General features: G+C 38.0%; 1 protein-coding gene across 4 annotated transcripts in view; it reads left to right on the top strand.

The window, feature by feature from the left end:
- The window catches only part of CYFIP1 (cytoplasmic FMR1 interacting protein 1), a 74,644-nt gene that overhangs the window by 28,844 nt on the left and 29,896 nt on the right, over positions 1-15,904 (top strand). For 2 of the 4 annotated variants that reach the window (XM_027726371.2, XM_039388798.1), the window contains exons 13-22: positions 1,517-1,642; positions 1,936-2,102; positions 3,046-3,193; positions 5,038-5,191; positions 6,410-6,566; positions 7,131-7,227; positions 7,571-7,647; positions 7,741-7,849; positions 8,429-8,548; positions 11,089-11,288. In XM_027726371.2, coding sequence (XP_027582172.1) covers positions 1,517-1,642; positions 1,936-2,102; positions 3,046-3,193; positions 5,038-5,191; positions 6,410-6,566; positions 7,131-7,227; positions 7,571-7,647; positions 7,741-7,849; positions 8,429-8,548; positions 11,089-11,288 — 1,355 coding nt within the window. Of the gene's footprint in view, positions 1-1,516; positions 1,643-1,935; positions 2,103-3,045; positions 3,194-4,590; positions 4,739-5,037; positions 5,192-6,409; positions 6,567-7,130; positions 7,228-7,570; positions 7,648-7,740; positions 7,850-8,428; positions 8,549-11,088; positions 11,289-15,904 lie in introns of those variants that run through there. The other 2 variants (XM_027726372.2, XM_039388799.1) reach the window with 2 other exon arrangements.

The following is a 15,904-nucleotide window of genomic DNA, read 5'->3' as shown; positions in this document are numbered from 1 at the left end:
GCATAGCTAGAGACCCAGTTTTCTTTCTCTTCTGCATTTTTAACTGCCTCTTTTAAAAGGTAGTAGGACTCATGCTTTTTCCTGTATTATTCTATTCCTATTTAAATCAACAGTGTATTTTATGTTGAAAATCTTGTTCTCCCTTTCTCCTCTTAAGAGAGGTTGCTGTCACCTATTCCTGACCTCTGCAGCTCCCAGACTTGCTCCCTTTATTTCTGTCATCAAAAATTGCTGCATCCAGGGTCTCTTCAAAGTGACAATCTTCCTATTTTATCACTGAAGAAAGTCTCTCATTCTTAGCTCTGTTTTTATTCCCCTCATTCCAGAACAAACTTTCTCTGAGCATCACAGGAGGGTTTTTTTGAGTATTCTTACTGCTTTTCTTTGTCTTTCTAATTTGTATGGATTCCCATAAGCACTTCTTATGTAAGTTCAAATTCGTGTTCACCTTCTCCCTATCCTCCTACTGAGAATTCATTCTGATATGGAGTATCCTAATTATTTATCTGTCTTCACATTCACTCAGTATCCATGAACCTAGTTACATGCATCATGTTCAGATAAAAAGTTTCAGCTTATGTTTGTTGTCCATCTTAACTTAATGCCTCCCAAAATACTTCATCTTTGTTTAATCATTTCCTCAGTGTCCTCTTTTTAGCACTTAGGTTGCAGGGTGTGATGCTCTCTTTTGCCATAGGTAAATTGGTACTATTAATCCTTTATAGTAGGCAAATTTATATTGCTGCGTAATCTAACACTTATGCAAAGATGATGTCAACCAGATCTTACTATTCCCTGAACTCAAACTGTGAAAAATTGTATTTAAATGTGACTAGGATTTTACACTTCATGTACCCCAATGGATATTAGACCAGCCTAACAATGCTCAGGGATATTTTGAACTGTGTTTGCAGTAACTGAAAAGGCAGTATTTAAGAGAAATGCATGCTGTGCAGGTCATATTGTCCCAGATAATACAGGTATTTCCACACATTTCAGTCTATTAAACTTAAAACTCCCCCCCCCAAAAAAAAAAAAAAACCCTGTAGTTTTCCAGTTGTTTTTTGAAATCTAAATGTGACTATTTGGCCAAGTAGGAAGCTACTCTGTGTGTAGGTGTGATGGATTTCTTTTTTTTCTTATGCTCTGAGGTGTTTCTGTGTTTCTTGTGCTTGAAACAGAAAAGAAACTTCTGCCTATGCCAACATTTGCTCAGAAAAAAATACCCTGAAGTGCATTACCTGATGAGTTTGAATTGCATTTTTTAAGCTAATATAGAATCGCTGGTTTTCAGGAAAATTGTTTAGGGAAATTATTGTTTGGTACTTCTGCTAGATAGTAGTTTTGGAATTTATGCAGAGTTTGATACTGTTTTTCAGATATTCATGAAAACATTACAGTATTTCTCAAAGCATGTTATTTGTGTCCAGCTGGCTTTTTTGTATTTCTCAGGCATTTTTTAAAATTTTTTGTTCCACCATCTTTTTTTCTCCCCCTTCTGCTCTGCAAACTGCAGTATTCATGGAAGCTGGTACACCCAACTGACAAATACTCTAATAAAGATTGTCCTGACAATGCAGAAGAGTATGAAAGAGCAACAAGATACAATTATACTAGTGAGGAGAAGTTTGCTTTGGTTGAGGTAAGATAAATGTCTTTTTTTTTTTAGGGATTTTCCAAAGATTAATTCTATACAAAGGAGAACATTCTCTCTAAGCATTTTCTCTACCCAGTGCAAAAAGACAGCCTACCCTGTGCTGACTCTGAAACACCATGTGTTCCTCCATTCAATATATATGAGCACAGCAAAACTATCCTTTATCTTTTGTAACTTAATTCCTTTTTTCTAATTTTCTGTATTTAAAAAAGGGATTTTTGAACAATTTAAAAAAAAATAAGAAAAATACAGTTGTTTGGGTTGTTTTTTTTTTGCAGGTGATTGCCATGATCAAAGGTCTTCAGGTGCTGATGGGACGGATGGAAAGTGTTTTCAATCATGCCATTCGTCACACTATTTATGCAGCTCTTCAGGACTTTGCCCAGGTCACACTTAGGGAGCCGTTAAGACAAGCCATTAAAAAGAAGAAAAATGTCATTCAGAGGTAGCATTCTTGTTTTCATCTCCTATATTCTCCTTCTATATTCTTTCCCCCAAGCCTTAGTAAATTTGTTGCAGAACTGCACAGCTGTTAAATTCTACCTGTTTAATCTGTATCCCCCTACTAGTCTGTTTGGCATTTGTAATTAGCTCGGTTGGATACATACTGAAAGTTGAAGAAGCCTGAAGTTAAAAATAAATGGCTGCCAGCATGGCTAAAATAAGCATCCAGGCTGTCTTGAGCCTCTTAGGACTACTTCTGAAAGTCTCGTGTTCCCTGTTGTTTCTTTTTATTTTAAAATATGAATATAGTGATTCTGAAAGCAAGATTAGTGTTTTTATTTTGAAGAAAGGTTTCACTGTCCACTTTATAATTCCGGTGTTTCCTCTCCTTGTGTCTCATGTTTATCCCACTCGATCTATTCCCTACCTCTCTTACCATTCTGCTTCGTTTCTCAGCTTCTGCTGCTTTTGCCTTACACCTCTCTTCCAGCGCTCCATCTGCCAACACTGATTGGTGACATTTCCCAGTCTTGTTTTTTTGTCCCTAATTGTTTCCTCTGAGAGTGGTGAGACACTGGAACAAGTTGTCCAGTGAAGTTGTGGATAACCCATCCCAGGAAGTGTTCAAGGCCAGGTTGGATGGGTGTCTGAGCAACCTGATCTAGTGGAAGGTGTCTCTGCCCATGGCATGGAGGTTGGAATTAGATGGTCTTTAAGGGCTCTGGACTATCCCTTTTTTGATAAACAGCATGGAGGGATTATTTTGTGGATGTGTCATTCTTGAAGTTGTTAGTGAAATCGTTTGTTATTGCTTTGAGTTACCTTGAGCTCCTAAACTTGTTGCAAACTTTTTGTGCTTGTGGAAGAGTGCTTAAAAAAAGTAAAGTGTTCTCATCAGCGCACTTGGATGCACACTGGTCTAAAGTCGTGTGAATTGTGTTCAGTGTTTTGCAGGCCATAAGGAAGACAGTCTGTGACTGGGAAGCGGGTCATGAGCCATTCAATGACCCAGCTCTTAGGGGAGAGAAGGACCCAAAAAGTGGTTTTGACATCAAAGTCCCAAGACGTGCAGTGGGACCCTCCAGCACTCAGGTATTTTCCTGTCTAGTGGTTGTGATATCTGTCAATAATTATTGCATGAAATGTTTTCTCTCTGTCCTGAACTATTTTAAAATTACAGGTTTTACTGTGTTTTTTATAAATGCTAAAAATCTACTCTGATTTATATTTACAAAATTATATATCCTTAACCAAGATCCTCTGGTTTACTGTAATTTTCTGCTCTGATGCATGATTTTTCCAAGTGTTCAATTTCTTCGATTTGATTTCCTGGGAAAAAATATTTTCTCATTGAGCTCCTAGTGTTTTTTAAATAATATTTTTTAACTATTTGAATTATTTATTGACTGACTGCCATCTCTGCTATGGCTGATGAACTTTTTTTCTTTAAATCCTATTATTCAGTAGATGTCTTGTAGTTTTAAAATATGTTTAAAATATAAATGAATGCCTGGAAAATATGGGAGAGTATTTGACTTCTTGCAAGATCTCTCTTAGTGTTCAGTAATGAATGATAAAGCTGGTCCCTAAAATCTATCTAGTCTGCTGCTGCCACTAAAACAAGAGGTATTTCAAGTTTTAACTGTGGTAGTCATTGAAATCCCATACTAGATGCTTGTTCTTGTTACCTCCATATAATTCTCTTTTTTGTTTTATTTATGGATTTGTTTGGAAAGTGTATGGTCTGATATTCGGAGCTCATCTGAGAAAGTGAGCACTTTGGGTGACAAATTAAAGGCAACTGTGGTTTGTGCAGAGAATCTTTTAATACCTAAAGTCTGTGGGAAGGAGAGCATGTATGGAGAATAATCTTGGGTAATAAAAAGTTGCTTAATTTGTGATAAGATGGGTTTAATGAAGATTTTGTTTTGATAATTGGAAAAAATTGTTTTGATTTCTAATTTCCTGGGGAAAAAAAAAGTTTAATATTACCACCAGTGTGCTTTCCGGTGCTTTAAGGGCTTTGCTTCACCTGCTGCAATAGACTGCTTAGAGTGTGTGGTTCTATCTGCTTTTTCTGCTCTTGGGCTGGCACACTTGTCTGTTTTGGCTGACAGGAGGAAGAGGGGTCAAATATATCGATTTTTAGATAGGTTTTTTTCTCTGTTTCATGCAGTTCTAAAATGGCTGTGTATGAATTGGTAATTGGTAATAACTGGAAATCTTTGTGAAATCATTTGATAAGATGATGGCTCTGTGAGCGTCCTCTGAAGTGAATGGGAATTTTTCCCTTTGCTCGAGGGAGCACCATATTGCAGTGATTATTCTGAACAACCTTTCTGTATGACCTCCTCTGCATGCTTACTGTGCTGTTTTTCATTATTAACAAACTAACACGTTTTCTCTGCTTCTGTTTCCCCTTCCTTATTTACCCATGTGTTTTTATTAACGGATTCTCTTTCCCCTGCCTGCCCTCTGTTGGTTTTTAGCTCTTCATGGTTCGCACTATGACAGAGTCCTTAAACTCTGCTGAGCTGTTGAAGCAGCTCAAGTCTCTGGGATTGGAAAAGCTATTGCATGTGACACACAAGTTTCTGAGGCAGTCCTACATCTATCCGCCTCTTTTAAACTTTGGTGGTAAGACATTACTTATTACTTTTACTTTTTGTGGTGAACTGTTCCACTGCAAATGGTCCTGCTGCTGAGTGTCAGTGGAGGTCCCCTTCGCATGGGTAGGCATTTGTGCTGGTGCATAGGCTAGTGTTGCATCAGTTCCTCTTGCCTGAAAGGCTTTTATCCACACTGTGTCAGTTTTCAATTTGAAGTGGAGCAGTCGCTTACTGATAGTAATTCTCAGTGTTGCTCAACTAATGTACCATGTGTATTTTCCTTTTTTCCCCCCCTTTCCACCATAATTGTTTCCTTTAATGATACAGCTTTACATGGTGAGAACTATGTTAGAGTCCCTCATTGCTGACAAAAGTGGTTCCAAGAAAACCTTGAGAAGTAGCCTTGAGGGGCCCACCATATTGGACATAGAAAAATTCCATCGCGAGTCTTTCTTCTACACTCATTTGATAAATTTCAGTGGTAAGATACGTAGATGATCAGTGTCCAGCTTAGCATGTCCTAACACCTCTAACACGACCTGGAAAATGTTTCCGATTGCCTAAGTCAACTTACCTTTGGGTTGTTTATCAAAAGCCTTGGTCTGTCCAAACTTTTTCTGAGACATGGTATTTAGTATTGTGGTGGGGTTTTTATTTTGACTTGTTATACGTTTGTTTATAATGTGTCAAATTTTGTATTGTTACTCCTTTTTCTATTTTCTTTATATATGTATTTATTTAAACAAGGGACAGATAAGCCTATACACATGGAAATTTTTAAAAGGACGTAGTTTTTGTGTTTCGGAAGGTTTTTGTTTTTGTTTCAAGTACAGAGGGAAAAATTCTCTGTTGTGGTAAATTTGATGTCATTTCACTACTCTTACTATTCAGTTAATTGTAATCGGAAACATGCTGTCCTAAAGAATTCACCTACTGACATTGAGTGTATCTAGTCTTTGTCATCACCATGCTGTGTTGTCTTTTATTTTTGTTTTGCTACTGGTCTCCTTTACCTTCAGAGAAGGGGGAGCCTGTTAATGTCAGTCATAATGCTACTGGGGAACAGCACTGCAAAAGGTCTTCAGAAGGTCTTAGTGTAAAAACTTCATTCCTGTTTTAGTTTTCAAGCCTTCTGCAAAAGAAGGATTGTGTCAAGTATTTGCTGCAGAGATGGGAAGCACACCTCTTTGCCCTTGACGGCGTCCTTAGGAACCTGTTGGTTTAATCCCTACTTCATGTGTCTGTCACTTCCTGCCCATCTAATCAACAGGAACATGTGGAGTGATTCAGTCCTCCATAGGCAGAGATGGTACTGGCGGATCCAGTGCAATTTTGTCTCCTTCACCTGCTGCTTCCCAAGTTCAGTGTATGGCTTTCTCAACCCCCAGCTGAGAAATTGAACTAGAAATCCTCCTTTACTGGTGTACGTAGTTTTTTCTGTTTAACTGATAGTCTGGTCCACTTCCACTCTTTTTTTTCTGTAATAAAGCACCATTTTGGGGACCAATGTGGAGCTCAAAACTCTTTTAAAAAGTCATAGACTTTATGTTCTGAATTTGGTTTACATATTTGGCCTCTGTATAGCTCTAGTGACTCACACCTGCTTTTTTTGTTTCACATTGCATCATCAGAATTGCAGTTGTATTGTGCCCGATGTATTTTTATAAGAAGTGTAATTCTCCCTTATTTATTCTGAAAGAAACCCTGCAGCAATGCTGTGATCTGTCCCAGCTGTGGTTCAGGGAATTCTTCTTAGAGCTGACCATGGGCAGAAGAATCCAGTTTCCCATTGAGATGTCCATGCCTTGGATTTTGACAGATCATATTTTGGAGACAAAAGAGGCATCGATGATGGAGTAAGACCCACTTGTGCTCTTCCACTGAATGTTTATTCTTAACAATTGCCATTCCTTATTATAATGTTACTACTTTCAGTGGTTTTAACAAGTGGCCATTGAGAAGGTATTCTACACGTTTGTAAAATTTTCCACTTACATTTTCCCATTTCCAGATTCTCTTAAGTTTTCTTCTTGAAGTAATTGAAATGCTGAACCTTTCATATAAGTATCATTGCACTAGCCACACATTTTGTTCCCTGAGTGAGTTCTCCTTACTTACCCTTCAAAGATATCAAATATAATGTATAGTGGTAAAAGCCTAGTTCCATTTTGATGGAAAGCTACATCTAGAAAACAAGTTTTAGACAGCAAAAACTTATCTACACCTTTTCTTGAATACTTTCTTAAAGGAAAAATTGTGATACTTTTTTTATATAAACTAAAAAAGAAAAATATCCTGTTTGCATGAACCACATGTAGATTACAGTATTGACTGGCTTGCAACATCTTGACTACTCCATCCTAAAGAATCATAACTTTTATACACGTGTAACTCTGGTTTTTTTATTCTTTTTCGTTCAGGTATGTTCTGTATTCTTTGGACCTTTATAATGACAGTGCTCATTATGCACTTACTAAATTTAAGAAGCAGTTCCTCTATGATGAAATTGAGGCAGAGGTAAAGTAACCTTACCTACTAGACAAAAGTAACCTGTACCTGAATGTGAAAATGATGGCAAAGGCGGAGACCTATATAAGAGATTCAGTTGGAGATAATAAAAAAACTGAGAAAACCGACCAGAAGATGGGTAACTGGTTGGATGATATGTTGTGAGAAAACCTGCAGACCTGTGCGAAGTGCCTCACATAAATGCCGAAAGCTGAATGTCATATTCTCTTGTACTGGGAAATTTGGATGTATTAACTTTCTCGATTCTGTTTGATAAACAGTGGGAGGTCTTGGATAAGCTCCCTTCTTTTAATTTTAAGTACCTCTAAATGCACATTTTTTTCCCCTCAAGGTAAACCTATGTTTTGACCAGTTCGTCTACAAGCTGGCAGACCAGATATTTGCATACTACAAGGCAATGGCTGGCAGGTAGCTATTCCAGTAATGAGAACTTTTCTTCACACGTTTCGGCTCTGCTTTGCTGTTTAATGTACTTTAAGCATTTTCTTCTTTTCTCAATAGCCTGCTTCTGGATAAGCGATTGCGTTCAGAATGCAAGAATCAGGGAGCAACCATTCAGCTGCTGCAGTCCAACCGCTACGAGACACTGCTGAAACAGAGGCATGTTCAAGTGAGTTAACTCCTACTATGTTGTGTTGGAGTTGCTTGGCACTTTTCCGATGGTGTTGATTTATGTAGGTAAACCAAATTCATTATGTGCTTTATGTTCTGTCATCTGAGTGGCATAACTGAACATTTGAGATCTGCTTTTTTGTCATATGAAGGAGTAAGTTAAGAAAAAAAAACACCTTAAAAGATCCTGTTTTAATGCAGATGTCTGTTGCAGTTAAGCAAACACAAGCCAAATAGGAACGTCACAGGTGGTAGCATTGTCTTCCTAGTAATGTCTTTCACCGGTTTTCAATATGTTGTTGGCACAATGTCATGGAAGCATAAAATGCGGATATAAATACTTAAGTGTAAATGCAACATGTAATTTTGCTGCCTTTTGTGAGAGTTGGGATGTAAATTTTAGTACTTCATTTGTTCATGAGTTTATAAATTTTGTCCATCTGCTTTGTTTCAATGTGTTTTGAAATGCAAGTTCGCAACACGAGAGTCTGTTAATCTGTGGAGTCTCATAGTCCTTGCAGAGTTTGTCTCATAGTCTGACTTTCAGTTCAAAACTTCACAGCATGTTTTTCTTTAGCTTCTTGGTAGATCGATCGACCTGAATCGACTGATCACTCAGCGCATTTCAGCAGCCATGTACAGGTCAATGGAACTGGCAATTGGCAGATTTGAAAGTGAGGATTTGACTTCTATAGTGGTAAGTGTTGTGTTGCAGTTTTGCCAGGTCACTGACACGTCAGTTGTGGTCTAGGTGCTAGTTTTGTTTTGTTTTAATGTAATTTATTTTAATTAAATGTTTATTTCCTTTATTTGCATTGAGAATCATAAATATTGAGTGCTTTTTAAAATATTTTTTTCTTCATTATTTGTGTTTTAATGGCAGAAGCATTAGGACTTCAGGCTTTTACTGGAAATCCTCTAAGTATACACTAAACAAATAGCTGGACAGTCACTCCTGAAATAAGAAGAGGCTGAATGACAAACAGGCAAACTTGTTTATCCTAAACCTTAATTACGTATATATAAATGGGAAATAATTTAAGCAGTGTCATTAGAAGAATAACAAAACTCTTCATTCTGATGTTTTGTTTTCATTGTCCTATAAGTGTGAGATCATACAATGCAATGGTTGAAGTTTGTCTGGTTTACTAAGTCTAGGTCAACAAAACCTCTTGCCAGAGAAGCAGCTTGGTCATACAAAAGGCATTTTCTTAGTTACCTTCATCTATGTCATAAATTATACTGGCAAACACTCTGTTACCATTGTAGTATGTGTATTGTGGACTTCATTAATTCTGAAGTGCCATGATTTTTATCTCACCATGCCTTACCCTGCATCTCTGTTCAAAAAGTGCTTTGACCTGAGCTGATGCAGTCCTCTGAAGTGTGCTGCTGTACATGGGACTGTGCAAGTCCCAGTCCTGTTGAGATAGAGAATTTTGTTCTTTCCTTGCCCAGAAAAAAACCCAAACCTACTGCAACTGAGGACCCTAGCAGTAAAGTATAGAGGAGAAGTATACTAGGAGCCATGAGGAAACAAAGAAAACAGCATTCTTCTGATTTAAACCTCTGTAAACGCCCACTTCTGTTCCTGCTTGTAGATAATTGCAAATCAAAACAGAACAGCCTTGTGCCTGGTAGAATCAAAATTAGTTTATTTATCCAGGCAGCTTGGTTTTGTAGCATGACAAAAATAATTTCTTTGTGGAAGAACGAGATCTGACTTGTGCCTGGGGAAGAAGAGCATCTGTGCAATATTGAGGTGTCTTTTTGAGTTAATTTCCTGATTAAAATGCTAAAAAACAAATTTTATTTCCAGACGGCATGAATTTGACAAGTAAATATGCAGTCAGCAAGAAATATATCAGGCACATTCAGTTCTGCTGCAATGAAAAATAAGTTAAAATTTACACAAGGAAGTTTACAGTTGGTCATTCTGTAATAAGTTTTTTACCAGTGACATTTTGTCATGCAGTTAACTACCTTGATTTAATTTCATTCTTTACTGAAGAGAAATCAAATAGTGAGGCCGTAGAGCATCTTGACTTTTCAGTGCTTGGTTTTATAACCTTTGAATTATTGAAATGTAGTTTTTCTTCCTTATGTGCAGAATTTTCTTAGTGGCTAGGTGAACAGAAACTGTTGATGATGTGTTTCTTACGTCACAGGTTCTCATTCTTCTCATTCTTTGAGTTAGAAAGTGACAGAACTAAGGCGTTGTCCCTTCACCATGCTCCTCTTTTCTTTTTCTTTTTTTTTTTCTTTTTTTTTGGGGGGGGTAAGTGTGTTTTGGGTTTTTTATTTGTTTGTTTGATGCAAAATAATTTCCACTGAAAACTACTTGGTTTCCTCAGTGAGAAACTGATACTAATAACTTAAGTAATCTATAATTTCTACTGTTTTTCAAGTTAAATAAATTGAATTAAGGTATTTACAAGACTGAGCTATTTTTTCCCCTCAAATTGGACTTAATACTGTAATAACAACAATCTTTAAAAGCAGTGCTTGGATATTTTGGAAGAAGAGGTGGTGTTCTTTCTGTTTGGTGTTTGCAGTGTCTGATGTCAGATATGGGGTTAGTTTAGTTTAAAGAAAGTGTCAGAAGTTATACTAGAAATTTCTTATCAAGAGGGAAAGCATTATGAAAGGCAGTGCTTATACATAGTTATGTAGCCTGCAGCTAGTGATTCTGTGGATATCTTCACACCATTTGTAAATATCTGATCTGGTCTTTCATTGCATCTTAGTAACCTCCTTCACTGGAGTAAACGATGAGAAGGATTTGTGGTAAATGTGATGTTATTCCTACCAGTAGCACTACAACAGCTAATTTACCAGTTACCCTACTTAGCAGAAATTACTTTCTGTATTTCCTACTTCATAAGGTATCACAAAAATGCTTTTGGCTTGTGTCTGACCCCATTTAAATGTTGGAGTTTTAACTTTTGCTCAGTAGAGGAAGAGTTGGCACAGATCTGTACATGAGACACATCTGCAGCGTGGATGATTTTGTTGAATAATCTGAAGTTCTCTGAGGGTTTTGGTGTTTCTTTGGTTACAAAACAGTCCAAGAGCACTGTTTCTTTCCAGCTGTTATCATTAAAGTAAGAGACTAGGAAAGAGTTGTTCATTTTGATTTCTTTCTAATCTTCTGTTCGGTCAAGGTTATTGATATACTTTGTGCAGTTTCTCCACTTTACTAAATGCGTCACTTTCTGTCCTCCTGTTTTTTTGTAGGAGCTGGATGGCTTGATAGAGATAAACAAAATGACTCACAAGCTTCTGAGTAGATATATGACCTTGGACAGCTTTGATGCCATGTTCAGAGAAGCCAATCACAACGTTTCAGCCCCTTATGGGAGAATCACTCTTCATGTCTTTTGGGAACTCAATTATGATTTCCTGCCAAACTACTGCTACAATGGATCCACTAACAGGTTAGCAAGGCAGCTTTTTTGTTTGCAGCTGTTATTCTACCATCCTCCTGCAACTTCCTTCTTAGCAAGTGCTGACAAGTCCATCTCCGTTCATTGAGTATTTTCCATTTCAAATGAAGTGGCATGAGTCATTTTACTCATTACTGTTAAATGTATGAAAGCCTCTTATTTGTCCACAATAGAAGTCAAATGTAACCACAGCATCCAAATTCATCATTTTAATGACTTAGTTATGATATGCTGAAAACTAAAGTGTGTCCAAAACCACTGCAAAGTGCGTATCAGGAAGATATTTTGGTAAACATGATCTTCAACTGTGAGACAATGGAAATAAAATTATATTCCTGGTTCTGTGTTAATGTGAAGAAAAGGATTGCTTACTGGAGAACGGAAGAGTTCAGTGTTCACTGCAACTACAGTTGCAGCCTTGAGTGAGTAATGGAAATAGGAAGAGGAAGGTGGGATCTAAGGTTTGAATGAGGGGGAAGGTGCAATGTTAAAGATTTTTCATTTATGGGCTTCCTGCTTGTGTGCTGTTTTTAGGATTTGTGTTGCTTTTAGTCTTTACTCAGGTTTTGATTAAAGCCTCGTGAAGTGACAGTAAAGTGATATTGAATATTGAGATGTAGGAAGAGGAGGAAGCCTGTTCTCATCTTTCACTGTCTCCTTCAAAAGCTTTCCCTGTCTGACATGTTCTATGATGGTTATGTTGTATTTTAGATCCAAGATTCTGTCTGCAAAGAAAAAAAAAGAGGAGTGGTTTTTTTTGTGGCTAACTTCTGTTAAGTGAATCTGTTTGCATAGGGAAGTTGAATATATTTCCGAGGGAGCTGCTGTGCAGTTGATGTATCTGGAGATCAATATTGGAATATTCAGTGCACTGCATTAAGAATCATATAAGCATAATATTAAAAGAAAATGCTGATGAAATGCTGCTGCTTCACCTGTCAGCTTTATTGAAAGACATTCAATAGCTCCTATACAGTTTAGTCTGTGTTCATCCTGGCTGTAAGGACTGACGTACTGCAGACCACAGCACTTGGAAAGCCAAAGTGAAGTGCCAAAGGACACCAACAGAGTCTTGTAGTTGCTTGTCTGTTTAAAAACTGTACACAAGAATTGAGTTAAGCTGATCCTCAAGCTTGTTGGGTAATTAATTCAGGGTAATTAATTTAAGAGATGATAAAGGGAGCCAGATCTTAGGCAATCTGTGTACCGTGTTGTCTGATTTCATCGCAAAATTGCTTTGATTTCGGTCAAAAGCAGCAGTGTGGAGAGAATTAATGTGTGTGTTGCACGTGCTATATGGTGCCCTTTGATATTTTTGGTGAGGGAGGGAACAGGAAGGTTTTAGCGATTTTATAGTTCTTAAGCACGTTCATGATGTTTGTTGCTACTTTACTTGTTAGTATGAATTTTCAATTGGTGAGCTCTCTGCATTGAACTGTACAGGTTATTGTGTGTAAATACAGGAGGATACAGTGAGGAGCTGTGTGAGAGCTGCTGGCCTAATTCTTGACTCCTGATACATAATGTCTTGTATGAAGGCTACATGTAAACAAGGGAAGAAAAGTAGCAATGAAAGGTTGGAAGAAAGAGAAATAATCATGATGAAAAGCAGAGAGGTTACTGGGTGGTGTGAGGGGTTGGAGACAGAGTTCCCAGGAAATGTGTAATACCTATGGCTTGCCTGATATTAATTTGTCTGCAGCTTCAGTGTAAGGGTCCTTCTTTTAAAGTTGGTGGTTTTTTGTATCCAGTACCTTTTGAAGCTCTTTTCCGAAGAATGCTGGAATGTTACAATTTCAGATATCTGTAGAAGAGTTCAAGCGTTTAGAAACCCTGCATATTAGTTCAAAGCTAAGGCTTTTCATGCAGAAGTGCTGAAACATGTTGCACGTTTAATTATTTGGGACTTAGGAATTCTTTTATGTCTGATAACGTACTGAGATTAAGCAGTGAGGCTGCTATTAAAAGATTTAATAATTTAGTAATTGCAGTTGCCATTTATCTGAAATTTAGTCTTATTAATGCTGGCCAGCTGTACAGCTGTGGCCAGATTCAGGGGCAGCAGTTTGTGGAGAAGCAGTGGGGAGATGAGTGAGGGGGCCTCTGTGGATGGGCCTTAGCGGTAAAATTCAAGGGTGTTTTTAATCCAACAGTTGACGATCATGAAAGAAAGATAACAAACCTTTGGATAATGCGCAAACATATGAATTGCAGGTTCAGTGCAAAGGCAGTCAAAGGCAGGTGAGGTCAAAGCTATGTCTAGTCCAGTGTCCTGCTGCTGTCAGCAGCCACAAAGGGGCCGAGTGTGAAAACAAGGGGGGCTTAAGGTGATTTTTCTTCCCAGGAGACATGCCAGCCTCTAGCAAAGATTAGGTGTTTCTGTAAAATAAAAATGTTGGGATGTTAGTGTATTTCTGACCCTTTACAGGTATAATTTTTTCCCCCCATTGCTTTGTCCTGTCCTTTTTATAAAGCTACATGAGATTTTGGCACTCATGATGTGCTGCAGTGAAGCTGTGTGCTGCAAGTATCTCTTCTTGTTTGCTCTCATGTTGGCCCTCGGTCGCATGTCTTCCCAAACCAGAGGTCTTTCCACACCAGGAATCTTTGTCATGCTTATGTCTGCATCTGTACTTTTTCATTCCCCTGTACCTCCCTTTGTGCAATTAGGAGGTCTAGGGCTGTCCAGCAGATTCAAATGACACAAAGATGACATACACATTTTTGTTCTTTGTTCCTTTTCCACTATCTGTAGTGTCCCTTTTCCTGCCTTATGTTCTTTACTAATTCTAAGCTTGTCTTTTCCTTCCATGACAGCTTGTTTTGTGTTAAGGACTAACAGAGGAGCAAGTGTGAGACAGTCTTATATTTATTTAAATAGAAGATTTTCTGTGCTTTCTTGACACAAATGATACAAGCTTTTGGACACAGTAGTCAGACTAGTAGCTCCATCTCCTCTCAACACATTACCCAAATCTGTGTTCTCTGGTATAAATTCACTCGTATAGCAGTCTTCCAAATGCAGTGTGACATGTTTCTTCCAAGGATACAGATTTGTCACAGAATGAACAAAAAGACCAGCTTTTTATTTTTCACTCTTCCTGCCTGCCTGCCTCTCCCTGTTCCTTTTGCAAGCTCTCTGTCTCTCATGCTACTTTTGAGACTAGCATTCACAAGAGAACAGCTGTGTCTTCTTGTGTTGCATATACTCTGACAGTCACTCTTCAGAAAAATGTTCAGCCCTTTCAGACACTGCTGGAGCAAACCTGAAAAGAAGCACTGGCAGTGAAAATTACCTAGTTTCTGCTATGAAGAGCCAAATGGTGCAGAGGTACAGACGCATGCAAAGTTGAGGTGACTGTAGTCAACTACCTTTCCCAACCTAAGAAAGCAACCAAGCAAACAAAAAGTCTTTCTGCCAAAAGGAAAAGTGATAGCAATGGATTGGTTGATATCTATTACTCTTTCATGTGGTGTTTTGCCTGCTGTTTCCTCTGTTGTCTCCATCTTGACATCTATGTTAAAGAAGGATGAGTTGGATCTAACATTCACTTAGAGAGAAGGTGTAGGGCTACTCTTAGATCTGGTAGATGGGACAAACTGACTTGAGAAGGCTGGAAGTTAAAAGTGTTCATACCAATTAGATAGGAGAGTGCAAAGGGACAGTTTCTGTAGAAGCAGGGAGGGAGGATAGTGATCTTACTACTTCTGAGATGAAGCTCAGGAATTCTGTGAATGAGATTGTCTGACCTGGTGCCTGCAGTAGCAAGGCAGCAGGTTCATTGACCAAAAGTGGTCTCTTTCAGATATCTCCTTAAATATATTATGGTAATTAGAATCATAGAATCATTTAGATTAGTTTGTGAAGTGCTCACTATGAACTGCTTCCTGGCAGGTATCACACAAACACCAATATTAAATGATGTGATCCCTAAAATACTTACTTTAGAGGCTCATGTTTTCCTTTAGCAATCACTGTTGCATAGCTTTGGTAAGCCAGAAGGCTTTTCATCTGCTTAATCTACTTGGACTGCTTACAACCTGTACTGATTAAAATGGATAAATTGCTATGAGATCATCAACACTGATTAAAAATGAAACTGATTATCTTGGAGTATGCCGAAACCTGCATCCAATCAGTATCCAAGGGATAGTATCCAAGGGGAAGTAAAAATTTACTTAGCTTTAGAACTGACACTCAAAGAACTTCAGTCCTTCAAAGAGATGTTTGAGGAGGAGCAGGAGGAAGCCAACCAGCAGAACGTCAGAAAGAAAACACATACACACACAGAGAAAAAGTTTGAAGAACAGTAGATGATGCTGAACTGCAAAGGTTTCTATGTAACCCTTAGTTTTGAGGGAAGAAATTTCTAATACTTATCTGAATTATATACTGGGATTAGTCACATGCCTCCTAGAATGATGCAGTCTCTTTAGCCTGTTGTATCCTTAGCCTTAGACATTGCCTCTCCATAACATAATGTGACTGTATCTCTTACTGCTACTTCCTTACTCTTTTTCTTCCTCTCTTGACCTCTTTCACCCAAGAAAGTATAAAATGAGTGCTTGCTTCAAGTCTTCCAAGACAGCTTTAAGACTGTTTTGCT

This window comes from Pipra filicauda, unplaced genomic scaffold, assembly GCF_003945595.2.
Source record: "Pipra filicauda isolate LSUMZ 115617 unplaced genomic scaffold, ASM394559v2 scaffold68_size4259465_pilon, whole genome shotgun sequence".
NCBI lineage: Eukaryota > Metazoa > Chordata > Aves > Passeriformes > Pipridae > Pipra > Pipra filicauda.
This window is presented reverse-complemented; position numbering and strand designations above follow the sequence as displayed.